The sequence below is a fragment of the Pelecanus crispus genome, chromosome Z (genome assembly GCF_030463565.1).
Source record: "Pelecanus crispus isolate bPelCri1 chromosome Z, bPelCri1.pri, whole genome shotgun sequence".
Taxonomy (NCBI): Eukaryota; Metazoa; Chordata; class Aves; order Pelecaniformes; family Pelecanidae; genus Pelecanus; species Pelecanus crispus.
In genome coordinates, this window is record NC_134676.1 from 86,260,399 (window position 1) to 86,285,023 (window position 24,625).

Sequence of the window (24,625 nt, forward strand, 5' to 3'; positions counted from 1 at the left end):
ACAAGCGTTGGGGGGGTGGCGGTCACATGGGGTCAAGGGAAGGTTACCGGGGGGGTGGGGTGGGGGTGGTCGCACCAGGGTCATGTCAAGGTCACATGTGTCCGTCTCTCCCCCCCCCCCCCCCCAATGGACCCAGGCGTCTGGCCCCTCCCGCTGTGACCCCTCCCCTTGGCGGTCTCGGGGTCCCCTGTGCAAGCCCCGCCCCTCTGGTGTATGCTCCGCCCCCTTCGGTGCAAGCCCCGCCCCCTGCGGTGCAAGCCCCGCCCCCTGCGATGCAAGCCCCGCCCCCCGGCCCGCCCAGAGACACGTGTGGCCTCAAGGCCTCCGCGCCGCTAGGCGGCGCACTCCCGTCTCAGTCCCCGTTCCCCCCCATCCGTGATTGGCACCGCGCGCAGCCAATGAGAGAGGTGGAAAATTCCAGAAGGGAGAGAAGGTCTCCGCCAGTGGGCGGCCAGCGCCGGCCGTTGCGACCAATCGGCGTGTGGGGGCGGGCCCTGCCGCCAGCTTCCGCCAGGGAGGCGGGGCTGGAGGGAGGCGGGCACAGCTTTCCCCGTCGACCAATAGAAAGGCGGGACGGCAGCCACCGGCCAATGGAAGTGCGAGCGGGGGCGGGCGGGCGGGGCCGACGGCCAATGGGGCGCGGGTGGGCGGGGCGCGAGGCTTCTAGCAGCTTCCAGAAGGCGGCGCGTTAGCGGCGGGAGCGGAGCAGAGTGGGGCCGGGCCGGGCCGGGCCGCCATGGAGGAGGTGGGCGGGGGCCTGGGGGTCCCGGAGGGAGGCGGAGAGGGGGTCGTGGGGGGCCCCGAGAGGGTCATGGCTTCCCTTGAGGGGGTTTGGGGTCCCGCAGCGGCGCTGGGAGGGGCCTGGAGGGGTCTGGGGGGAGGCCGTGAGGGGGTCTGGGGGGACCCTGAGGGGATTTGGGGTCCCGGAGCAGCGCTGGGGGTCCCTGAGAGGGGATCGGGGGGGCCCTGAGGGGTTCTGGGTGGTTTCGAGGGTCCGGGGGGGCTGGAGGTCCTGGAGAGAGATGGAGCGCGGGGTCCGGGCGGACCCAGTGGTGTCTTGCAGAGCCCTGAGGGGTTTGGGATGACGGAGCGGGCCTGGGGGGACCCTGAGGGGACCGGGGGGTGTGGAGGGGGTCGGGGGGCCCTTGAGGGGCCAGGGGGGAGGCGGAGAGGGGGTCTGGGGGGGTCCTGAGGATGTTTGGGGTCCCCGACGGGGGCCTCAGGAGCTGAGTGGGGACTTGGGGGGGGGGGGGGGTGTCTCTGGGGACCTCCTTCATCTTCCTCACATCCTCCTCTTCCTGTCCCCCCTTTGTTTCTTCTTTCTTGTGCTTGTTCACCTTCCTCCCATCTTTCTGCTCGTCGCGCCTCTTTCCCTCCTTGCGCTCCCTTGCCTTCCTCGTGCCCCTCATCTTCCTCACATCTTCCTCCTCCTGACCTCCAATGCTCGTGGCCCCCCGCCTTTCTCATTCTGCTCCTTTTTCTCACGCTGTCCTCTTCCTCGTGCTCCTTCGTGTTTTCCACGTGTTCCTCCTCTTTCTTACACCGTCTTCTTCGTCCTGTCTTCTTCCTCTTGCTCCCCGTTTCTCCTGTTCCTTGCACGTTTCTCCTCCTCGTGGCCCTTCGTCTTCCTCCCCCTTTTCTGCTCTTTTCTCTTCTTCACCCCTTCGTCACTCTCTATCCTGTGTCTCATCACGCTCCGTTCTTCATATCCTTCCTTTCCCTCATGTCTCCCATTCTTCACACCTTTCTCATTCTCATGCCTCTTTTTTTTTTTCTCCTTGCTCCCTACTCCTCCTCTCTCTCGTGCCTTTCTCCTTCTTGCACCCCTTCATCTTCCTCATGGTTCTTTCTCTCCCTTCTTTCTTGTCACGCCCCTCCTCTTTTTCACACCTTCCTGCTCCTTGTGGCCCTTCACCTTCCTCCCACCTTTCTCCTCTCCCTTGCCCCCCCGCAGGCACAGGAGCTGAAGGAGCGGGGAAATCGGGCGCTGGCGGCGGGAGATGTGGCGGGGGCTGTGCGCCATTACACGGATGCCATCGCCCTGGATGGCCGCAACCACGTCCTCTTCAGCAACCGCTCGGCTGCCTACGCCCGTCAGGGCGACTACACCCGCGCCCTGGCCGACGCCTGCCGCACCCTTGAGCTGCGCCCCGACTGGGCCAAGGTGGGTGGGGGGAGCACCCATGGGTGCCCCTGGCTGTGTCGGTCCAGGGGGGCTCACCTTGCATCCTCCCCCTCCGAACCCAGGGGTACTCGCGCAAAGCGGCGGCACTGGAATTCCTGCATCGCTTCGAGGAGGCCAAGGCGGCTTACGAGGAGGGGCTGAAGCACGAACCGGGCAACGCGCAGCTGAAGGAGGGGCTGAGGGGGGTGGAGGCACGGCTGGCCGGTATGGGGGGGGCTGGGCGGTCCTAGCGGGGGATTTGGGGGCCTAGGGGCCCAGAGAGGGCGTGCTGGGGGGGCTTGGGCCTGGGAGAGGGGGTGCTGAGGAGGGTGGAGTCTGGGAAATGAGGGGCTGGAGGCACGTGGGGGTGGGTAGGGGGGAGCCTGGGGGGATTTGGGGGGCCTGGGAAAGCAGGTGCTGAGGGGGGCTGGGGTGGATGCCCAGCTGGTGGGGCTGCTTGGGGGTCCCAGGGGAGGTGTGTGCTGAGAGGTCTTGGGGTCCCAGGGAGGGGGTTTGGGGCCCCAGAGTCATCCAGGGGGGTCCCTGAGAGGTTTTAGGGGGCTCTGAGGGGGTTGGGTCCCAGCAAGGGGCTGGGAGGGGGTGCAGAGAGGTTTCGGGCTGCCAGAGTGGGTCTGGGGGGGCTGAGATTTTGGGGTCCCAGAATGGTGCTGGGGGGTCCTTGAGAGTCTCAGGGGTTCCTGAGAGGGTCTGGGGGGGTCCCTGACACCCCCCCGTTGCCCCTCCGCAGAGCGGAAGCTGCTGAACCCCTTCAGCGTGCCGGACCTGTACGGGCGGCTGGAGGCGGACCCCCGAACCCGGGCGCTGCTGGGGGACCCTGAGTACCGGCGGCTGCTGGAGCAGCTGCGCAGCAACCCAACCCAGCTGGGCACGTCAGTGAGGGGGGCAGCGGGGGCGTTGGGGGAGCTGGGGGGCATTGGGACAGGAGAGGGGGGCTTTAGGGCTTATTTTGGGGTGCTGGGGGGGTTATAGGGCAGGGCTGGGGGGATTGGGCAGGTTTTGGGGTGCTGGGGGCTTATAGGGTAGGGCGGGGGGGTTAGGGGCAGGTTTTGGGGAGCTGGGGGGGAATCTGGGGCTGCTGAGAGGGTCTGTAAGGCAAGGCTGGGGGTGTTCAGGGCAGTTTTGGGGGGGCTTCACCCCATCTGTGTATGCTGGGGTTGTTTATGGCTGGTTTTGGGGTGCTGGGGAATGTCAATGCAAATCTGGGTGCACCAAGTCCCTGCCAGGGAGGGTTGGGGTGCAGATTTTGGGGTGCAGCCCCCCCAATGCCCGCCTGTCCCCCCCCAGGAAGCTGCAGGACCCGCGGGTGATGACGACCCTGAGCGTGCTGCTGGGGGTGGACCTGAGCGGGGCTGAGGAAGAGGAGGAGGCCCCTTCCCCACCTCCCCCGCCCCCCTCCCCAGCCCCCTGCTCAGCCCCCCCCGCCCCAGGAGCTCCCCGAAAACAAGAAGGAGGTGAGAGGGGGGTCCCCCAAAATCCGGGGGGGGGGAGCGGGGAGGCATTTTGGGGTGAGTGGCCTCTGCCAAACCCCAGGTGCAGCAGGAGGAGCTGGGCAATGCTGCCTACAAGGGAAAGGAGTTACAGGGGGGTTCTAGGCAGGTTTTGGGGTGCTGGGGGGGGTAGGCAGATTTTGGGGAGCTGGGGGAGGATTTTGGGGTGACCCGTCCCCCCAAACCCAGGCACAGCAGGAGAAGGAGCTGGGCAATGCTGCCTACAAGGGAAAGGAGTTACAGGGGGGTTTTGGGCAGGTTTTGGGGTGCTGGGGGGGATTTTGGGGTGACCCGTCCACCCAAACCCCAGGCGCAGCGGGAGAAGGAGCTGGGCAATGCCGCCTACAAGCGGAAGGAGTTCCCCACCGCCCTGGCTCACTACACCCGCGCTGAGGAGCTGGACCCCACCAACATGACCTATGTCACCAATCAAGCAGGTGAGTGACCCCCAAAAATCCCTCCGAACCCCCCAAGCCCCACAAAGTCCCCATGAACCTCCCTTTTCCTCCCCGCATAGCCGTCTACTTCGAGACGGGCGACTACAACCGTTGCCGAGAGCTGTGTGAAAAAGCCATCGAGGTGGGACGGGAGAACCGGGAGGACTACAGGCAGATCGCCAAGTGAGTACAGCGGGATTTGGGGGAGGTTAAAAAAGGGGGTACACCCCCAGCACCCCTAAACCTCTCCCTGCACCCCAAAAATCATCCCCACAGGGCATACGCTCGCATCGGGAACTCGTATCTGCGGGAGGAACGGTACAAAGATGCCGTGAACTTCTACAATAAATCGTTAGCTGAGCATCGCACGCCCGATGTGCTCAAGAAGTGTCAGCAGGTGATTTGGCGGGGTTTGGGGAGGGTCAAAAAAGGGGGCGCAGTCCCCCCGGACCCTCTCCGAACCCCAAATTCGGTGCTGCAGGCAGAGAAGATCTTAAAAGAGCAGGAGCGGTTGGCGTACATCGACCCCGACCTGGCGCTGGAGGAGAAGAATAAAGGCAACGAGTGTTTTCAGAGAGGTAAGGGGGGGCCTTGGGGGGGGTGAATGTGCCCCCCCAATCCTTGGTGACCCCCCGCTGCCGCGGCCCCCCCAGGGGATTACCCCCAGGCCATGAAGCACTACAGCGAGGCCATTCGCCGCAACCCCCACGAGGCCCGGCTCTACAGCAACCGCGCCGCCTGCTACACCAAGCTGCTCGAGTTCCCTCTGGCCCTCAAGGTTTGGGGGGGCCCGGGGGGCTGCTTCAGGGTGCAGGGGGCTGATTTCGGGGGGGCTGGGGGGGCTGCTTGCGGGTGCAGGGTTAGCTGGGGGTGCAGGGGGCTTGGTTTGAGGGTGCAGGGAGCTGATTTGCGGGGGGCTGGGGGGGCTGGTAGGGGGTGCAGGGGGGTTGGTTTGAGGGTGCAGGGGGCTGATTTGGGGGGGTCCGGGGGCTGCTTGGGGGTTTTGGGGCTTGGGGGGGGGGGTGCTGGGGGTGTTGGTAGGGGATGCAGGGTCAGCTGGGGGTGCAGGGGCTGATTTGGGGTGTAGGGGGGTTGGTTTGAGGGTGCAGGGGGCTGATTTGGGGGGGGTCTGGGGGGCTGATTGGGGATGCAGGGTCAGCTGGGGGTGCAGGGGCTGATTTGGAGGCTTTGGGGCTTGGTTTGAGGGTGCAGGGGGCTGATTTGTGGGGGTCTGGGGAGGCTGGTAGGGGGTGCATGGTCAGCTGGGGGTGCAGGGGCTTGGCTTGGTGCATGGGGCTGATTTGGGGGTGCAGGGGGCTGATTTGGGGGTGTCTGGGTGGGCTGGTAAGGGGTGCAGGGTCAGCTGGGGGTGCAGGAGGCTTGGTTTGGGGGTGCACAGGGCTGATTTGGGGGTGCAGGGCTGGTCGGGGGGAGGCTTGGAGTTGTGGCGGGCACCGTGGGGTCGTTTGGGGGGTTTTGGGGTGCCTCTGACCCCCCCCACTCCCCCACCCCAGGACTGCGAGGAGTGCATCCGCCTGGAGCCCTCCTTCAGTGAGTGCATGGGGCAGGGCTGCCCCCGGGGGGGCTGGTTTTGGGGTGCTCCCCCCCCTCCCCTGCCCGTCCGCCTTCTCCACTTCCTCTGAACCCCCCTGCTGCCCTGCCCACCCCTCTGCCCGCAGTCAAGGGCTACACCCGGAAGGCGGCGGCGCTGGAGGCCATGAAGGATTACAGCAAAGCCATGGACGTCTACCAGCGCGCCCTCGACCTCGACGCCGCCTGTAAGGTGAGGCCGAGGCCCCGCCGCGCCCCCCCGCCCCGCCGCTGGCCCCCCCTGACCCCCCATCCCCATCCCTGTCCCCGCAGGAGGCGGCGGAGGGCTACCAGCGGTGCCTGCTGGCGCAGTACAACAGGCAGGACACCCCCGAGGAGGTGAAGCGCCGCGCCATGGCCGACCCCGAGGTGCAGCAGATCATGAGCGACCCCGCCATGCGCCTCATCCTCGAGCAGATGCAGAAGGACCCCCAGGCCCTCAGCGAGTGAGTGTCCCCGAGGTGTCCCCAGGGGTCCCCAGGGTGTTACAGAGTGTTGCCAGCCACCCCATGGCACTCGCCAAGTCCTCAGCGGGATGCCCAGAGCCCTCCTGGAGCTGGCAGGGTGTCCCCAGGGTGTTATGGGGTGTTACCGGCCATCCCATGACAGTCACCAAGTCCTCAAGGGGGCACCTGGAGCCCTCCTGGAGCTGGCAGGGTGTCCTCAGGGTGTTACAGGGTGTTACGGGGTGTCCCCAGGGTGTTACGGAGTGTTGCTGGCCTCCCCATGGCACTCGCCGAGTCCTCAGGGGGATGCCCAGAGCCCTCCTGGAGCTGACAGGGGGTCCCCAGGGTGTCCCCAAGGCGTTACAGAGTGTTACCCCCACCCCGTGGCACTCATCAAGTCCTCAGGGGGACACCCAGAGCCCTCCTGGAGCTGGCAGGGGGTCCCCAAGTGTCCCCAGCTGTCCTCAGGGTGTTACGGGGTGTTGTCAGCCACCCCATGGCACTCGCCGAGTCCTCAAGGGGACACCTGGAGCCCTCCTGGAGCTGGTAGCGGGTCCCCAGGGTGTCCCCGAGGTGTTGCAGGGTGTTAGGGCTGCCCCACGGTGCTCAGTCTTCGTGGGGATGCCCAGAGCCTTGCTGGAGCTGGCAGGGGGTCCCCAGGGTGTCCCCAGGTGTCCCCGAGCTGTTACGGAGCGTTGTCAGCCACCCCGTGGCAATCGCCGAGTCTTCAGGGGGACACCCGGAGCCCTCCCGGAGCTGGCAGGGGGTCTTCAGTTCCCTAAATGTCACCAACTGTCCTCGAGTTGTCACCGGGGGTCCCTGGCACCTCCCCGGGGTGACACCGGCTGCCCCACGGCACTCACTGACTCTTCAGGGGGACACCCGGGGCTGGCGGGGGTGCCCGATGTGTCGCAGGGTATCCCAAAAATGCCACCGTGTCCCTGAGATGTCGGGGGGGGTCCCCAGCATGTCGCAGGCAGTGGGAACGTGTCCCTGACGTCATGGCGTGTCCCTGAGAGGACAGGGACAGCTGATGCCCCCTGACGTGCTGGGGACGCGTGCGTCCCTGACATGTTGCAGGGTGTCCCCAGCACATCACCAGAGGTCACAGAGTGTCCCCATGCGTCACGACATGTCCCCAGCACATCACCAGGGGTCACAGGCGTCCCCACGTGTCGGGACGTGTCCCCAACACATCACCAGGGGTCACAGGGTGTCCCCATGTGTTGGGATGTGTCCCCAACACATCACCAGGGTTCACGGGGTGTCCCCATGTGTCAGGACATGTCCCCGACACATCACGAGGGGTCACAGGGCATCCCCACGTGTCGGGATGTGTCCCCAGCACATCACCAGGGGTCATGGGGCGTCCCCATGTGTCATGACGTGTCCCCAACACATCACCAGGGGTCACGGGGTGTCCCCATGTGTCAGGACATGTCCCCGACACATCACGAGGGGTCACAGGGCGTCCCCACGTGTCGGGATGTGTCCCCAACACATCACCAGGGATCACGGGGTGTCCCCATGTGTCATGACGTGTCCCCAACACATCACCAGGGGTCACAGAGTGTCCCCACGTGTCGGGACGTGTTCCCAACACATCACCAGGGGTCACAGAGTGTCCCCAACACGCAATCAGGTGTCCCCCACGTGTTGGGGGGTAGCAGGGGGTGTCTCAAGCCCCCCCAGCCCCCCCCCCCTTTGTCCCTCTGCCTGTCCTGGGGTCCCTGGGGTGTCCCTGGGTGCCCACTGCCACGGGAGGGGGTCCCTGTGTCCCCCCTGACCCCCGTGTCCCCCCCCCAGGCACCTGAAGAACCCCGTCATCGCCCAGAAGATCCAGAAGCTGATGGACGTGGGGCTGATCGCCATCCGGTGACGTCACCCCCCCTGTTCCCCCCCGGGGACCCCCCTGACCCCCTGGGGACGCGGCTGTGGGAGGTCCCGGGGGGGTCAGGGGGTGCTGCCCCTCCCACCCCCCCATGTTGTGTCGGTTGTGGGGCGCTGTGACCCCCCAATAAAGAGCGGAGCAGTGGCCAGGCCCAGCCCCTCTCTTGGGGGGGAAATGGGGGGCCCAAATGCCGGGGGGGTGGGAAATGGGGGGCTGGGATGCCTGGGTACCCCAGGGGGAGAATGGGGGGGACCCGGACGCCTCGGTCCTTCTCGGGGAGGGTGGGAAACGGGGGGCCCAAACGCCGGCATCCCCCTGCTTACTTGGGGGGGCACCCCGGATGCCTGGGTCCTCTCCAGGCTGAGGGGTGGGGACAGGTTGGGGGGGGGGGGTGTCTCCCCACATTGGGGACCCAGGCAGCTGCGCCCCATAGCCACTAGCAGGTGCGAGGGGGACCCAGGCATCCGTGCCCCATAGCCACTAGCGCGTGTGGGGGGACCCAGGCGTCCGTGCCCCATAGCTGCTAGCGGGTGTGGGGGGACCCAGGCGTCTGTGCCCCATAGCCACTAGTGGGTGCCCAGAGGACCCAGGCATCCGTGCCCCATAGCCGCTAGCAGGTGCCCAGGGGACCCAGGCGTCCGTGCCCCATAGCCGCTAGCAGGTGCCCAGGGGACCCAGGCGTCCGTGCCCTATAGCCGCTAGTGGGTGCCCAGGGGACCCAGGCGTCCGTGCCCCATAGCCGCTAGCGGGTGCCCAGGGGACCCAGGCGTCCGTGCCCCATAGCCGCTAGCGGGTGTGCAGGGAGCCCAGGCATCCGTGCCTCATAGCCACTAGTGGGTGCCCAGAGGACCCAGGCATCCGTGCCCTATAGCCACTAGTGGGTGCCCAGGGGACCCAGGCGTCAGTGCCCCATAGCCGCTAGTGGGTGTGCAGGGGACCCAGGCGTCAGTGCCCCATAGCCGCTAGTGGGTGTGCAGGGGACCCAGGGCGTCAGTGCCCCATAGCCGCTAGTGGGTGCCCAGGGGACCCAGGCGTCAGTGCCCCATAGCCGCTAGTGGGTGCCCAGGGGACCCAGGCGTCCGTGCCCCATAGCTGCTAGCGGTGTGTGCAGGGGACCCAGGCGTCTGTGCCCCATAGCTGCTAGCGGGTGCCCAGAGGACCCAGGCGTCTGTGCCCCATAGCCGCTAGTGGGTGCACGGGGGACCCAGGCATCCGGGCCCCACGGCTCCTCCCCTCCCCTCCTCGACTTCCTCTGTGGTGGCAGTGGGGGGGTTGGGGGTGACGTGGGGTGCGGTGAACCCAGGCGTCCGGGCCCCCTTCCCCCCGTGGGGCGGGGCAGTGGGGCGGGAAGGGACCCAGGCGTCCGGGCGATGGCGGGGCTGAAGACGGCGAGCGGGGAGGCCATCGACGGCTCCTTCGAGCTGCAGGTGGAGGTGGAGGAGGGCGATGCTGTGGGGCAGGCCGGCCCCACGGCACCCCCAGGCCCCCCGGCAGAGCCCCGCACCCTCGCCCTCCGTGTCACCGGGGACCTCCACGTTGGCGGCCTCATGCTCCTCATCGTGGAAACCATCGGTGAGCGACCCACGGTGGGACGGGCGGACCCAGGCGTCCCGGCCCCACATCTCTGGGCCCCGTGGGGAAGGACCCAGGCGTCCAGGCCCCACATCTCTGGGCCCCGTGGGGAAGGACCCAAGCGTCCGGGCCCCACATCTGTGGGCCCCATGGGGAAGGACCCAAGCGTCCAGGCCCCACATCTCTGTGCCCCATGGGGAAGGACCCAGGCGTCCAGGCCCCACATCTGTGGGCCCCCATGGGGAAGGACCCAGGCGTCCGGGCCCCACATCTGTGGGCCCCATGGGGAAGGACCCAGGCGTCCTGGCCCCACATCTGTGGGCCCCATGGGGAAGGACCCAGGCGTCCTGGCCCCACATCTGTGGGCCCCATGGGGAAGGACCCAGGCGTCCGGGCCCCACATCTGTGGGCCCCATGGGGAAGGACCCAGGCGTCCTGGCCCCACATCTGTGGGCCCCATGGGGAAGGACCCAGGCGCCCAGGCCCCCCCGTGGGTTGTCACGCGGTGCTGAGTGGCCGCAGGCAGGGGCAGGATCCAGGCTGGGGGGGGGCAGCCCTTATCGGGGGGGCCCTGGGGGGTCCCCCCACTTCCGTGTCACCCCTGGCCAGGCCGATAAGGGAACCGCAGGCTATAAATAGCCTCGGCTGTGGGGCCCGGATGCCTGGGTCCTCCCTGTGTCCCCCTGCTGTGACCCATGGCCCCTGCCCCCCCCTTGTGGTTTGGGGGTACAGCAGGATGCCCCATCGCCCCCCAGAGCACTCTGTAACCCCTGGTGGCACCCACTGACCCTACCATAGCACCTTGTAGCTACCCCATGGCACCCCTATAGCCCCCCATAGCACCCCATAACCCCCGGTAGCACCCACTGACCCTACCCTAGCCCCTTGTAACTACCCCATAGCCCTGTAGCCCCCCATAGCCCTCCCTTAGCACCCCATAACCCCCCATAGCACCCCATAACCCCCGGTAGCACCCACTGACCCTACCCCAGCACCCTACAGCCCCTCATAACCCCCCTTAGCACCCCATCACCCTGCTATAGCCACCCATAGCCCCCCTTAGCACCCCATAACCCCCGGGTAGCACCCACTGACCCTACCCTAGCCCCTTGTAACTACCCCATAGCCCTCCCTTAGCACCCCATACCCCCCCTTAGCACCCCATAACCCCCGGTAGCACCCACTGACCCCACCCTGGCACCTCATAACTACCCCTTAGCACCCTGTGGCTTCCCCCAGCCCCGCTATAACCCCCCCAGCACCTCCTAACCCTGCTATACCCCCCCAGCACCCCCTAACTCTACTCCAGCACCCCATAGCTCCCCTACGGCAGCCCGTAGCCCCCCGTGACCCCGCGGTGCTCCCCAGGGGTGCAGCGGGACTGGTCGGACCACGCGCTGTGGTGGGCGCAGCGGCGGGCAGTGGCTCCTGCGCCCCGGGCGCACCCTGGACGCGCTGGGGGTCGGGGGGGGACGCCCGGCTGCGCTTCGCCCCCCAACACCGACCCCTGCGCCTGCGGCTGCCCAACCGCCGCCGCCTCCGCCTGCGCCTCTCCTTCGCCCAGCCCCCTGGCCCACTGCGTCACCCAGGCCTGCCGCCTGCTGGGTGGGGGCTTGGGGGGGTCCCTGGGGGGCATTGGAGGGACTGGGGGGTCATTGGGGGGCATTGGAGGGGTTTGGGGGTCTCTGGGGGGCTGGAGGGTCATTGGGGGGGCATTGGAGGGGGTTTGGGGGCTCACTGGGGGGCTGAGGGTCATTGGGGGGCATTGGAGGGGTTTGGGGGGGTCACTGGGGGGTGATTGGAGGGGGCTGGGGGGGGCATTGGAGGGGTTTGGGGGGGTCATTGGGGAGCTGGGGAGCGATTGGAGGGGGCTGGGGGGCATTGGAGGGGTTTGGAGGGTCATTGGGCTGGGGGGTGATTGGAGGGGCCTGGGGGGGCATTGGGGAGGTTTGGGGGGTCATTGGGGGGCTGGGGGTGATTGGAGGGGCCTGGGGGGTCATTGGGGGGGGCATTGGAGGGGTTTGGGGGGGTCACTGGGGGGCTGGGGGTGATTGGAGGGGCCTGGGGGGGCATTGGGGGGGTTGGGGGGTCATTGGGGGAGTCATTGGGGGGCTGGGGGGTGATTGGAGGGACTGGGCATCATTGGGGGGCATTGGAGGGGTTTGGGGGGGTCACTGGGGGGTGATTGGAGGGGGCTGGGGGGCATTGGGGGGGTTTGGGGGGTGATTGGAGGGCTGAGGGTGATTGGAGGGGGGCTGGGGGGCATTGGGGGGGGTTGGGGGGTCATTGGGGGCTGGGGGTGATTGGATGGGGCTGGGGGGCATTGGGGGGTTTGGAGGGGTCATTGGGGGGCTGGGGGGGTCATGGGGGGGGGCCTTGGGGGGGCCTGGGGAGCATTGGAGGGGGTTTGGGGGTCCCTTGGAGGGGCTGGAGGGGGATTGGGGTCCATTGCAGGGGCCTGGGGGTGACTGGGGAGGTTTGGGGGGGTCCTTGGGGGGCTTGGGGTGTTGGAGGGGGCTGGGGGGTGATTGAGGGGGGTCATGGGGGGGCTGGGGGTGCTTGGGGGCCCATTGGAGGGGATTGAGGGGGCTTGGGGGGTTTGGGGGGGGCTCTGGGGGCGATGGGGGGGTCACTGGGGCTGGGGGGTCCCCGCCGTGACGTGGGGGTGCTGCAGGGATCCGCCACCCCGAGGAGCTGTCGCTGCTGCGGCCGCCCGAGGAGGAGGAGGGGGGGGGGCAGCGAGGGGAGGAAGGGCGGCAGCCCCCCCCCCGCCCCCCGACTTCGACCTCAGCCACCTCCTGCTGCCCCCCAGTGAGTGTGCAAGGGGGGCGGGTGTGCAGGGGGGTGGGGGGGGGTGAGTGTGTGTGTGGGGGGGTGAGTGCAGGAGGGACAAGTGTGAAAGGGGGGCCCGAGTGTGCAAGGGGAAGGGAGAGTGTGCAGGGGAAGGACAAGTGTGCGGAGGGGGTTAGTGTGCAAGGGGGGGAGGTGTGCAAGGGGGGGGATCAGTGTGCAAGGGGGGCGGGGTGTGCAGGGGGGTGGGGGTGGGGGGGGTGAGTGAGTGTGTGTGTGGGGGGGGTGAGTGCAGGATGGACAAGTGTGAAAGGGGGGTGAGTGTGCAAGGGGGGCCCGAGTGTGCAAGGGGGGGTGAGTGTGCAGGGGGGGTGAGAGTGCAAGGGGGCCCGAGTGGGCAAGGGGAAGGTCGAGTGTGCAGGGGAAGGACAAGTGTGCAGGGGGGTGAGTGTGCAAAGGGGGGATGAGTGTGCAGGGGTGAGTGTGCAAGGGGGGCCCGAGTGTGCGGGGGGGCAAGTGTGCAAGGGGGGGAGGTGTGCGAGGGGGCGAGTGTGCAAGTGGGCCGGCTGGGACCCCGCGAGCCCGGTGCAGGCCCCGTGCCCCCCCCCAGGCGAGGGGCCGGAGCCCCCCCCCCAGCTGCCCCCCGCCTGCTACCGGGCCCCTGGTGGCCCCTCGGGGGGGGCTGGGCCCCACCGCCCCCCCTCGGCCCCCCCGCGGGAACCCCCTGCTGCGCCGCACCCGCCTGCACGCGCGGTACGGGGGGCGCCTGGGGGGCAGGGGGGGTGTTGGGGGGCAGCTGGGGATAGTTGGGGCAGTTGGGGGTGTTGGGGGGCAGTTGGGGGTATTTGGGGGGTATTGGGGGCAGTTGGGGGTATTGGGGGGCAGCTGGGGATAGTTGGGGCAGTTGGGGGTGTTGGGGGGCAGTTGGGGGTATTTGGGGGGTGTTGGGGGGCATTGGGGGCAGTTGGGGGTATTGGGGGATATTGGGGGCAGCTGGGGATAGTTGGGGGGCAGTTGGGGGGTATTGGGGGCAGTTGGGGGTATTTGGGGGGTATTGGAGGCAGTTGGGGGTGTTGGCGGGCATTGGGGGCAGTTGGGGGTATTTCGGGGGTATTGGGGGTATTTGGGGGCAGTTGGGGGTGTTGGGGGGTATTGGGGGCAGTTGGGGGTATTTGGGGGGTATTGGGGGCATTTGGGGGTGTTGGGGGGCATTGGGGGCAGTTGGGGGTATTTCGGGGGTATTGGGGGCAGTTGGGGGTATTTAGGGGGGTGTTGGGGGTATTGGGGGGCAGTTGGGGGTGTTGGGGGGTATTGGGGGCAGTTGGGGGTATTTGGGGGTATTGGGGGCAGTTGGGGGTATTTAGGGGGTATTGGGGGCAGTTGGGGGTATTGGGGGGCAGTTGGGGGTGTTGGGGGGTATTGGGGGCAGTTGGGGGTATTTGGGGGTATTGGAGGCAGTTGGGGGTGTTGGGGGGTATTGGGGGCAGTTGGGGGTATTGGGGGGCAGTTGGGGGTATTTGGGGGTATTGGAGGCAGTTGGGTATTTGGGGGGTACTGGGGGGCAGTGGGGGGTATTGGGGGCAGTAGGGGGCATTGGGGGGCAGTTGGGGATAGTTGGGGCAGTTGGGGGGTATTGGGGGGCAGTTGGGGTACTGGGGGCACTGGGGGGGCAGTTGGGGGGTATCGGGGGCAGTTGGGGGGTATCAGGGGCAGTTGGGTATTGGGGGGGCAGTAGGGGGTATTGGGGGAAGTGGGGGGTATTGGGGGGCAGTTGGGTATTTGGGGGCACTGGGGGGTATTGGGGCAGTTGGGTATTTGGGGGTGCTGGGGGACAGTAGGGGGTATTGGGGGGGTACTGGGGGCAGTTGGGTATTTGGGGGTGCCGGGGGCAGGGGCCCGTGGGCAGCGTGCGGGGCGCCCCGTGCAGGTGGCTGGACTCCTCGCGCTCGCTGCTGGAGCAGGACGTGGCCGACGAGGAGGAGCTGCTGCTGCGCTTCAAGTACCACTGCGTCCTCGACCTCGACCCACAGGTGCCCCAGCCTGCCCCCAGCCTGCCCCCCCAGCCCCCCAACCTGCCCCCCAGCCTGCCCCCCAGCACCCCAGCACCCCAGCCTGCCCCCCAGCACCCCAATCTGCCCCCCAGCACCCCAGCCTGCCCCCCCAGCCCCCTAGCCTGCCCCCAACCTGCCCCCAGCACCCCAACCTGCCCCCCCCAACAGGAAATCTGCCCCCCAAGACCCCCTACTGCCATTCCCTCGACCTCAACCCCACAGGTACCCCCCTGAGCCCCCAAGCCACTGCCCCTTCCTGGACCCCCATATCCCCCCAATCCCCCGCCCCCCCCCCCAATGCCTCCTGCACCCCCCAACGCCCCCCGCGCCCCCCGCAGCGGGACGGGCCTGCGCCTGGCCCTGCTGTATGAGCAGGCGCGCTGGGCTCTGCTGAGCGAGGAGGTCGACTGCACCGAGGAGGAGATGATGCTCTTCGCTGCCCTGCAGGTACCCCACCCCCCGGGGCCCCCCAACACCCGCGGGCCCCCCAACACTCCCCCCGGGGCCCTCCAGAGCCCCCTGGATTCCCCACACCCCCCCAAAACCCCCACATAGCCACCCCAAGCCCTCCCCAGGCCTCCACAGACACCCCTGGGTCCCCAACAGACACCCCTGGGTCCCCCAAGCCCCCCCCATATCCTCCCTGGACCCCCCCAGCACCCCAACCTGCCCCCCCCAGCACCCCAGCCTACCCCCCAGTCTGCCCCCAGCACCCAAAACTGCCCCCAGCCTGCCCCCCAGCACCCAAAACTGCCCCCAACCTGCCCCCCAGCACCCAAACCTGCCCCAATCCCCCCCACATAACCCCTCTGGACCCCCACAGCCATCCCTGCCCCCCTCCCCGATCCCCCAAAATATCTATAGACTCCCCCCCCGCACCCTCTCGAAAACCCCCAGACCCCTCAAAACCCCCCCCAAACCTTCCTGGACCCCACAGATGCCCCCCCAAAGCCCCTGGACCCCCAAACAACACTAGTGTCCCCAAATACCGCCCCCCATGGACCCCCCCCAGGACCCCCCAAATCCCCTCAGGACCCCCAAGTCTCCCCCAGACACCCCCCCCGGTCCCCAAATTCCCCCTCCCCGGGACCCCCAAGTGCCCCCCCCCCCCCAGCCCTGGGACCCCCCCCCAATCCCCCCCATTTCCTCCCCCGGGACCCCCCCCAGCCTCCCCCCCAGCTGTGGGGTCCCCCCTGACCCCCCACCCCCCCAGTACCACATCGACGAGGGTGGGGGGGCAGCGGGGGAGCCGGGCGGGGCCGGGGGGGGGCAACGACCTGGACGACCTGGACACAGCCCTCAGCAAGCTGGAGGTGAAACTGGGGGGGGGAAGCCGAGCCCCCCAGCCCACTGGTGAGACTGGGAGGCACTGGGAGGGGCTGGGGGGGGGCTCCTCTGATCTCACTGCGGGGCGACTGGGGGGGTCCTCTGGCCTCGCTGGGGGATTCTGGCTGCACTGGGGGGGGGACTGGGGGGGGACTGGAGAGCACTGGGAGGGACGGGGGGGCTCCTCTGGCCTCACTGGGGGGACTCTGGCCACACTGGGGGGGGACTGGGATGGACTGGGAGGGATTGGAAAATACTGGGAGGGACTGGAGGGGCTCTTCTGGCCTCACTGGGAGGGACTGGAGGGCACTGGGAGAGACTGGTGGGGCTCCTCTGGCCACACTGGGGGGTACTGGGAGGGACTGGGGGGGGTCCTCTGGCCTCACTGGGGGGACTGGAGAGACTGGGAGGGCTCCTCTGTCCACACTGGGAGGGACTGGAGAGCACTGGGAGGGACTGGGGGGCTCCTCTGGCCACACTAGGGGGACTGGGAGGGACTGGCGGGCACTGGGAAGGACTGGGAGGGATTGGAAAGCACGAGGAGGAACTGGGGGGGTTCCTCTGGCCTCACTGCGGGGGACTGGGAGCGACTGGGGGCACTGGGGGAACTCCCTGGCCCCACTGGGAGATACTGGGCTGTACTGGGAGTCACTGGGGCCGGGTGTCCTCAGGAGGAGCTCACAACCATCCCGGAGCTGGCGGAGGAGCTGGAGATCTACAGGTACCCCCGGGGGGCTGGGGGCTGGGTCCCCCCCGGGCGCCGGGGGGTCCGGGGGGTGACATGGGGTCCAGATGCTGGGGGTCTGTGGGTGACGTGGGGCCCGGACGCCGGGGGTCCTGGGGGTCTGTGGGTGATGTGGGGGCCCAGATGCTGGGGGGTCCATGGGTGATGCGGGCCCTGGATGCTGGGGTCCCGGGGGTCCGTGGGTGACGTGGGCCCTGGATGCCGGGGTCCTGGGGGTCTGTGGGTGACGTGGGGCCTGGATGCCGGGGTCCCGGGGGTCCGTGGGTGACGTGGGGGCCCAGATCCCGGGGGTCCGTGGGGTGGGGCCCGGATGCCTGGGTCCCCCCCAGACGCCCGTGTCCCCCCCAGGCCCCGCAAGCTGACCCTGCGGGGGTTCCGCCCCACCTGGGCCGTGCTGAAGGAGACGTCGCTCTCGTACGGCCGCAGCCCCCCCGGCCCCGGGGGGAGCCCCTGCAGCAGCTCAACCTCAGGGGTAAGTCCCCGAACCCCCCCGGGACCCCCCCAAACCTCCCAGGACCCCCAAATCCCCCTGATACCCTCCCCCAAACCCCTCCTTGCCCCCCTGAGAGCCCCCAGTGCCCCCCCTTCTGCACAGTGCCCCCAATTGGGGGGGGGGGGGGGGGGTCATGGATGCCTGGGCCCCCCCGGACGCCTGGGTCCCCCCCAGGCTGTGAGGTGACCCCCGACGTGGACGTGGGGGCGCAGAAGTTTTGCATCAAACTGCTGGTGGCGGCGCCCGAGGGGATGAGCGAGATCCAGCTGCGCTGCCCGCGACGTGAGTGGGGCGGCCGTGGGGCGGCTGGGGGGCTGCTGGGGGGGGGGCTGAGGACCATGGGGGTGCCCCACGGGGTAGCGGGGTGCTGGGGGGGGTGTCCCAGGGGTCTGACCCCCCCCCTCGCCCCCCAGTAGGCACACTGGGTAATGGGATGGGGGGGGTCCTGGGACTTCAGGGGGTCCTGGGGGGGGTTGGGTGTTCCCAGGGGTCTGACCCCCCCCTCACCTCCCCAGTACACACACTGGGTAATGGGATGGGGGAATCCGGGGGGGGCTTGGGGGGTCCCAGGGGGTTTGGGGGCTCCCAGCAGTCTGACCCCCACCCAGTACGTGCACTGGGTAAGGGGGGTGGGGGAATCCAGGGGGGTTGGGGGTCCCGGGGGGGGGTTGGGGGCTCCCAGGGTCTGACCCCCTCGCCCCCCAGGCCCCCCAGTACGCGCACTGGGTAAGGGGGGTGGGGGAATCCAGGGGGGTTGGGGGTCCCGGGGGGGGGTTGGGGGCTCCCAGGGTCTGACCCCCTCGCCCCCCAGTACGCGCACTGGGTAAGGGGGGTGGGGGAATCCAGGGGGGTTGGGGGGTCCCGGGGGGGGGTTGGGGGCTCCCAGGGTCTGACCCCCTCGCCCCCCAGGCCCCCCAGTACGCGCGCTGGGTGGCCGGCTGCCGCTTGGCCTCCCGCGGGCGCTCGCTGGCCGACGCCCTCCTTCGCGGCGGAGGCGCGGGGGGGTGCTGGGGGTCCTGGGGCTGCAGCCGGGGGGGGACCCCTCGCTGCCCACCACCACCCCTGGGGCTGCCCAGCGGCCCCCCCCCGGACCCCCGGGTGCTCCTGGCCCCCCGCTTCCAGCGCAAGGTCAAGGCCAAACAGGTAACCGACCCCTGAGCCCCCCACCCCATGGCCACCCCCCGAGCCCCACAGGGATCCCCTGCCCCACGGCCACCCCTGGGCCCCATGGCCACCCCTGAGCCCCACAGGGATCCTCTGCCTTATAGCAACCCCCCCCCCCCCAAGCCCCACAGGGATCCCCTGCCCTATAGCAACCCCCCCCCCCCCAAGCCCCACAGGGATCCCCTGCCCTATAGCAACCCCCCCCCCCAAGCCCCACAGGGATCCCCTGCCCCATAGTGACCCCCCCAAGCCCCACAGGGATCCCCTGCCCCATAGTGACCCCCCCCAAGCCCCACAGGGATCCCCTCCCTGCCCCATAGTCCCTTCCCCAGCCCATCTTCTCCCCTCCAGCTGCTCCCATAGGTCCTGGGGACACCCCCAGCCCCCCACCCCTGACCCCCAACCTCTGCCCCACGCTCGCCCCAGCTGGTGCCCCGCATCCTGGAGGTCCTCCACCGCGTGGGGGCGCTGTCGCCAGCCCAGGCCCGTCTCCGCTTCCTGGAGGCCTGGCGGGCGCTGCCCGGCTTCGGCCTGGCCTACTTCCTCGTGCGGTAGGGGGGTACTGGGAGGCACTGGGAGGGGACTGGGAATGGGTTGGGATGCACTGGGAGGCACTGGGAATGGGTTGGGAAGCACTGGGAGTGGGTTGGGAGGCACTGGGAATGGGTTGGGAAGCACTGGGAATGGACTGGGAGAGACTGGGAATGGGTTGGGATGCACTGGGAGGGACTGGGAGAGGACTGGGAGGCATTGGGAATGGGTTGGGAAGCACTGGGAGTGGGTTGGGAGGCACTGGGAATGGGTTGGGAAGGACTGGGAGGGACTGGGAGAGACTGGGAATGGGTTGGGATGCACTGGGAGGGACTGGGAGTGGGGGTGGTTGGGAGGCACTGGGAATGGGTTGGGAAGGACTGGGAGGGACTGGGAGAGACTGGGAATGGGTTGGGAAGCACCTGGGAGGGACTGGGAATGGGTTGGGAAGCACTGCAAGGGGCTGGGAATGGGTTGGGAAGCACTGGGAGTGGGTTGGGAGACACTTAGAATGGGTTGGGAAGCACTGGGAGGGACTGGGAATGGGTTGGGGAAGCACTGCAAGGGGCTGGGAATGGGTTGGGAAGCACTGGGAGTGGGTTGGGAGACACTTGGAATGGGTTGGGAAGCACTGGGAGAGACTGGGAATGGGTTGGGAGGCACTGGGAGACACTTGGAATGGGTTGGGAAGCACTGGGAGGGGATGGGAATGGGTTGGGAGGCACTGGGAGACACTTGGAATGGGTTGGGAAGCACTGGGAGAGACTGGGAATGGGTTGGGAGGCACTGGGAGACACTTGGAATGGGTTGGGAAGCACTGGGAGGGGATGGGAATGGGTTGGGAGGCACTGGGAGACACTTGGAATGGGTTGGGAAGCACTGGGAGGGGGATGGGCATTCCGGGAGGCCCTGGGGGACCGTACGGAGGGGCTGGGGGGTGACTGGGGGTGCACTGGGAGGCACTGGGAGTGGGCGTCTGGCGCAGGTTCAAGGGCAGTCGCCGGGATGAGGTGCTGGGGGTCGGCCCCTCGGGGCTGCTCCGGCTGGAGCCCGGCACCGGCGCCGTCACCCGCAGCTGGCGGTACAGCGCCCTGCGCCAGTGGAACGTCAACTGGGACACCCAGCAGGTACTGGGGCGCGCTGGGAGGGGCGGGGGGGGTGCCCCCCGGGGGGTGCGACCCCCGCCCCCGACGCCCCGCGTGCCCCGCAGGTGACGCTGGAGCTGGAGGGGGAGGTGACGCTGGCGCTGTCGGTGCTGTCGGCCCCGTGCCAGGCGCTGCACGAGTTCCTGGGGGGGGTACCTGTGCCTGGGGGGGCGGCAGCCGGGGCAGCCCCTCGACCTCCGCCTCTTCCACAAGCTGACGGGGGGGCAGGAGCCCCTCTGAGAGCCCTCGTGCGCGGGCTCCTCGTGCGAGAGCTCCTCGTGCGCGGGCTCCCCCACGATGTTGGCAGCAGCCTCACACACCCCCCCCGCTATACCTCCCCCTCACACTGTACCCCCCCCCCCCGTGCGAGGCACTTGTGCGAAACAGCGGTCACGGCGGTGAATGGTTTATTGGCTTCCGTCGGGCAGCAGGGCCCTCGTGCGAGGGGCTCACACCCTCACGGCCCTCGTGCGAGGGGCTTTCACCATCCTCGTGGGAGGGGCTCACACCCCCACGGCCCTCGTGCAAGGGGCTTTCACCGTCCTCGTGCGAGGGCCCCTCCAGCGGCAGCAGACACCCTGGGGCAGGGCAATAAAGCAGCTGTTACCATGGCAATGGGGCCCCGACGCCCGGGTCCCTTTTTGGGGGGGGTGGGCGCTCAGATGCCCGTGTGCCTTGGGGCAGGGGTTGGGGTGCCCAAACGCCTGGGTGTCACCCCCAAAACTCCTGGGTCCCCCCCCAAATGCCTTGTGCCCCCCCCCCTCAAATTCCTGCATTCCCCCCAAAAATCCGGGGTCCTCCCAAACTCCTGTGTTCCCCCCAAGCACCCATGTCCCCCCCCCAAACTCCCCCCCCCCCCAAAGCTCGGGTCCCCCCCAACGCCCGGGTGCCCCCCAAAACTCCCCCCCCCCAACGCCCGGGTGCCCCCCAAACTCCTGGGTTCTCCCCCCCCCCCCCCAGCTCCCCCCGACCGCCGGGGTCCTCACGGTGCGGGCGCAGCTGCAGGACACGGAGGAAATATTTGGGGGGCAGTCGCCCCTGGGCGTCCCCTGGCGTCAGGATCACCCCGTTGGCGGAGCGGAAAAAGGGGATCCCCTCTGCGGGGGGCGGGGGTCACCCGGATGCCTGGGGTCCTGTCTCCGCCGCCCCCCCCCCCCCCCCCCCGGGTCCCCACTCACCCGCCAGCGCCCGGGGGCCGTCGATGATGATGGCGATCTCCGAATCCAGCCTCATCCCTGCAGGGGGATTTGGCGAGGTCAGGGGTGCCCCCAGGGGCGGGGTGTCCCCAAGAAGTGGGGTGCCCGGGGGGGTGGGTGCCCACCGGACCCAGTGCTGGGGGGGGGGGGGGGGGGGGCAGGAGCAGGGTGCCCAGGGGCAGGTGCCCCCCAGAGTAGGGTGTCCCCAGGATTGGGGTGCCCCAGGATTGGGGTGTCCCCAGGATGGGGGTGCCCGCGAGTTGGGGTGTCCCCCGGTTGGGGTGCCCCAGGATTGGGTTGTCCCCAGGATGGGGGTGCCCCCCCCGGTTGGGGTGCCCCTCGGGTTGGGGTGTCCCCAGGATGGGGGTGCCCCCCCGGCTGGGGGTGCCCCCCGGGTTGGAGCGTCCCCCGGCTGGGGTGCCCCCGGGTTGGGGTGCCCCCGGGTTGGGGTGCCCCCGGTTGGGGTGCCGGGGCCCTCACCGCTGCGCAGGCGCGGGGTCCCCGGGCAGGCCGGCGGCCAGGTGGATGTGGGTGCGCCCCCATGGGTGCCAGCCCCCCGGCGCGGATCGGGGCCCAGAGGCGGCGGCGGGTGCCGTGGGCCAGGGTGGGGGGCAGCTCCTCGGGGGTCCGCAGGGGCGTCAGCTCCAGCGCCGGCACCTGGGACCCCCCAGAAACGCCCTGAGATCCCCGGGACCCCGAGTATCCCCCCCCGAGCCTCCCCAAATACCCCGGGACCCCCCCCAAAGTCTCTCTCTAGAGACCCCCAGGGATCCACCTTCCCCCCCCCCCCCCCGAGACTTGTAGTGATGTCCAAATCCCCCCCCCCCCCCGGGACTCCCAAATCCCTCTCTAGAGCACCCCGGGGACCCTAAATCCCTCCCGGGACCCTCAAATCCCTCTCTAGAGCACCCCGGGGACCCCCAAATCCCCCGGGACCCCCCAGGATCCCACCCCCGGGACCCCCAAAATCCCTCTCTAGAGCACCCTGGGGACCCCAAATCCGCCGGGACCCCCAGGATCCCACCCCCGGGACGCCCAGGATGCCTCCCTAGAGCACCCGGGGACCCCAAATCCGCCGGGACCCCCAGGATCCCACCCCCGGGACCCCCAAAATCCCTCTCTAGAGCACCCTGGGGACCCCAAATCCGCCGGGACCCCCCAGGATCCCACCCCCGGGACGCCCAGGATGCCTCCCTAGAGCACCCGGGGACCCCAAATCCCCCCCCCGGCCCCCAAATCCGGCCCCCAGCCCACCTGCAGGGAGTGCCCCTGGTTGGCGCGGATGCGCAGGGGGTCGGCGCGCAGGGCGAAGCGGCCCTTGGGGTCCGCGGCCACGAGCCGCCGCAGGGCCGCCTCCGAGACCCCCGCGAAGCGCGGCAGCCGCAGCAGGGCCCCCACCTCCACGAAGCCGTCTGCGCCCCCGGCCCGTCAGCGGGGGGCGCGGGGGGGCCCGGGGGCGCTTGGGGGGGGGGGGCCGGGGTGGTGGTTGGGGGGCCCGGGGTGGTGGTTGGGGGCCCGGGGGGCGCTGGGGGGTCCCCGGGGTGGTGGTTGGGGGCCCGGGGGGCGCTGGGGAGTCCCGGGGTGGTGGTTGGGGGGCCCGGGTGGTTGTTGGGGGCCCGGGGGGCGCTGGGGGGTCCCGGGGTGATGGTTTGGGGTGCCAGGGTGGTTGCGGGTGCCAGAGGGCAACGTGGGGGGGGGGGGGGGGGGGGGGGTCCTGGGGGTGGTTTGGGGTGCCGGGGGTGGTTAAGGGGTCCTGGGGGCATTTAGAGTGTCCCGGGGTGGCTGGGGGTCCCAGGAGACATTTGGGGGGGATCCTGGGGGCATTTGGGGGTCCCAGAGGTGGCCGGGGGTGCTGGGGCAGCTCGGGGGGGCGTCCTGGGGGGGGGGGGTGTTGGGGCGCCGGGGGCACCTGGGGGTCGTAGGGGCGGTTTGGGGCGCGGGGGCGGGCAGGTCATGGGGGCCGGGGGTCCTGAGGGGCACCGGCAGCAGCCGAGGGGCGGGGGTTTGGGGGCCCCGCGAGCACTCGGGGGCGGGGGGTCCCGGGGGGGGCGCGGGGGGGTCCCGGCAGACGCACCCGGCCCCCATGGGCAGCCCCACGGCCACGGCCCCGTGGCGCAGGACGTAGCTCAGCGCCTTCGACAGCCCCACGGAGGGGTCCTGCGGGGGGGCGCCTGGGTCCCCCACCCTTGGGTGCCCCCCACCCTTGGGTGCCCCCCCTTACCCCCCACCTGGGCCACCCCCATCTTTGGGTGTTGTTCCCTCCTCCTTGCCCCCCCCCCCCCGCACTCCTGGGTCCCCCCCCCCCCCTTGGGTGCCCCCCCCTTCTCCCCCCCCACTTGGGTCCCCCCCCCACTCTTGGGTGCCCCCCTCTTACATCCCCCCCCCCATATTTGGGTGTCGTCCCCTCCTCCTTGCCCCCCCCCCCCGCACTCCTGGGTCCCCCCCCCCCTTGGGTGCCCCCCCCTTCTCCCCCCCACCTGGGTCCCCCCCCACTCTTGGGTGCCCCCCTCTTACATCCCCCCCCCCCATATTTGGGTGTCGTCTCCCCCCTTTCCCCACCCCCCGCACTCCTGGGTCCCCCTCCCCCTTGGGTGCCCCCCCCTTACCCCCCCCCACCTTTGGGTGCCCCCCCTTACCCCCCCCCCACCTTTGGGTGCCCCCCCCTTACCCCCCCCCACATTTGGGTGTCGCCCTCCCCCTTACCCCCCCCCCGCACTCCTGGGTCCACCCCCCCGGTGCCCCCCCCTCACCCCCCCCCCCTTGCCCCCCCCGCACTCCTGGGTCCCCCCCTCGGGTGCCCCCCCGCCCTTCGCCCCGCCCCCCCGGTTGTCCCCTCCCCTCCCCCCCCCCCTTGGGTGCCCCCCCCCACCTCCCGCCGCAGCCGGGCGCGCGCGCCCTCCCCGGCGGCCATGCGCCCCCCACGTGCCCTCCCACGTGACGCCCCCGCCCACGTCACCACGCTCCAGCCCCGCCCCCCGCCCACGTGACCGGTCCCGCCCCCCCCCCCCCCCCCCGGTTCCCCGCCGTCACCACACGGGGGCGCTCCCGCCTCCCAGCGTTTATTGCCCCGCCCCCTGCCCCGCCCCCCCTCAGTCGAGTTTGCGGGTGCCCAGTTTGGGGGGGCCCGGTTTGGGGGGGCCCCGGGCACCCCCCCGGCGCTTGGCCTCCAGCTCCCGGCGCCGCTGCTGCTCCCGCTGCCGCCGGCCCGCGCCCGGGGGGGGCCCTGGGGGGCACAGGGGTCACGGGGGGGGCACAGGGGTCACAGGGGGCCCGGGGGGGCATTGGGGGGGCACAGGGGTCACGGGCAGCCCTGGGGGGCACAGGGGTCATGGGGGGGGCACGGGGGTCACAGGGGGCCCGGGGGGGCATTGGGGGGGCACAGGGGTCACGGGCAGCCCCTGGGGGGCACAGGGGTCATGGGGGGGGCACGGGGGTCACAGGGGGCCCGGGGGGGCATTGGGGGGCACAGGGGTCACGGGCAGCCCTGGGGGGCACAGGGGTCATGGGGGGGGCACGGGGGTCACAGGGGGCCCGGGGGGGCATTGGGGGGCACAGGGGTCACGGGCAGCCCTGGGG

The 24,625-nt window shown here is 69.9% G+C and overlaps 2 protein-coding genes and 1 pseudogene across 2 annotated transcripts; 2 read left to right on the forward strand and 1 right to left on the reverse strand.

Moving 5' to 3' along the window:
* The first annotated feature begins 724 nt into the window (after positions 1–724).
* On the forward strand, positions 725–8,104 carry STIP1 (stress induced phosphoprotein 1). The gene is given in 15 exon segments (XM_075726243.1): positions 725–745; positions 1,955–2,164; positions 2,248–2,389; positions 2,913–3,054; positions 3,470–3,572; positions 3,574–3,636; positions 3,983–4,109; positions 4,190–4,292; positions 4,386–4,506; positions 4,591–4,687; positions 4,763–4,887; positions 5,624–5,660; positions 5,789–5,892; positions 5,973–6,145; positions 7,952–8,104. Coding segments are annotated over 15 exon segments (1,629 nt in total). The 5' UTR covers positions 725–736; the 3' UTR covers positions 8,025–8,104.
* A 1,302-nt stretch (positions 8,105–9,406) lies between these two features.
* Positions 9,407–20,093, forward strand: LOC142596732 (fermitin family homolog 3-like; annotated as a pseudogene).
* Positions 20,094–20,243: 150 nt separating this feature from the next.
* On the reverse strand, positions 20,244–23,960 carry TRPT1 (tRNA phosphotransferase 1). Its single transcript, XM_075727122.1, is given in 9 exon segments — positions 20,244–20,431; positions 20,840–20,950; positions 21,032–21,088; positions 21,175–21,185; positions 21,530–21,588; positions 21,590–21,706; positions 22,304–22,469; positions 23,133–23,206; positions 23,919–23,960. Coding segments are annotated over 9 exon segments (825 nt in total).
* Between the last annotated feature and the right edge of the window lie 665 nt (positions 23,961–24,625).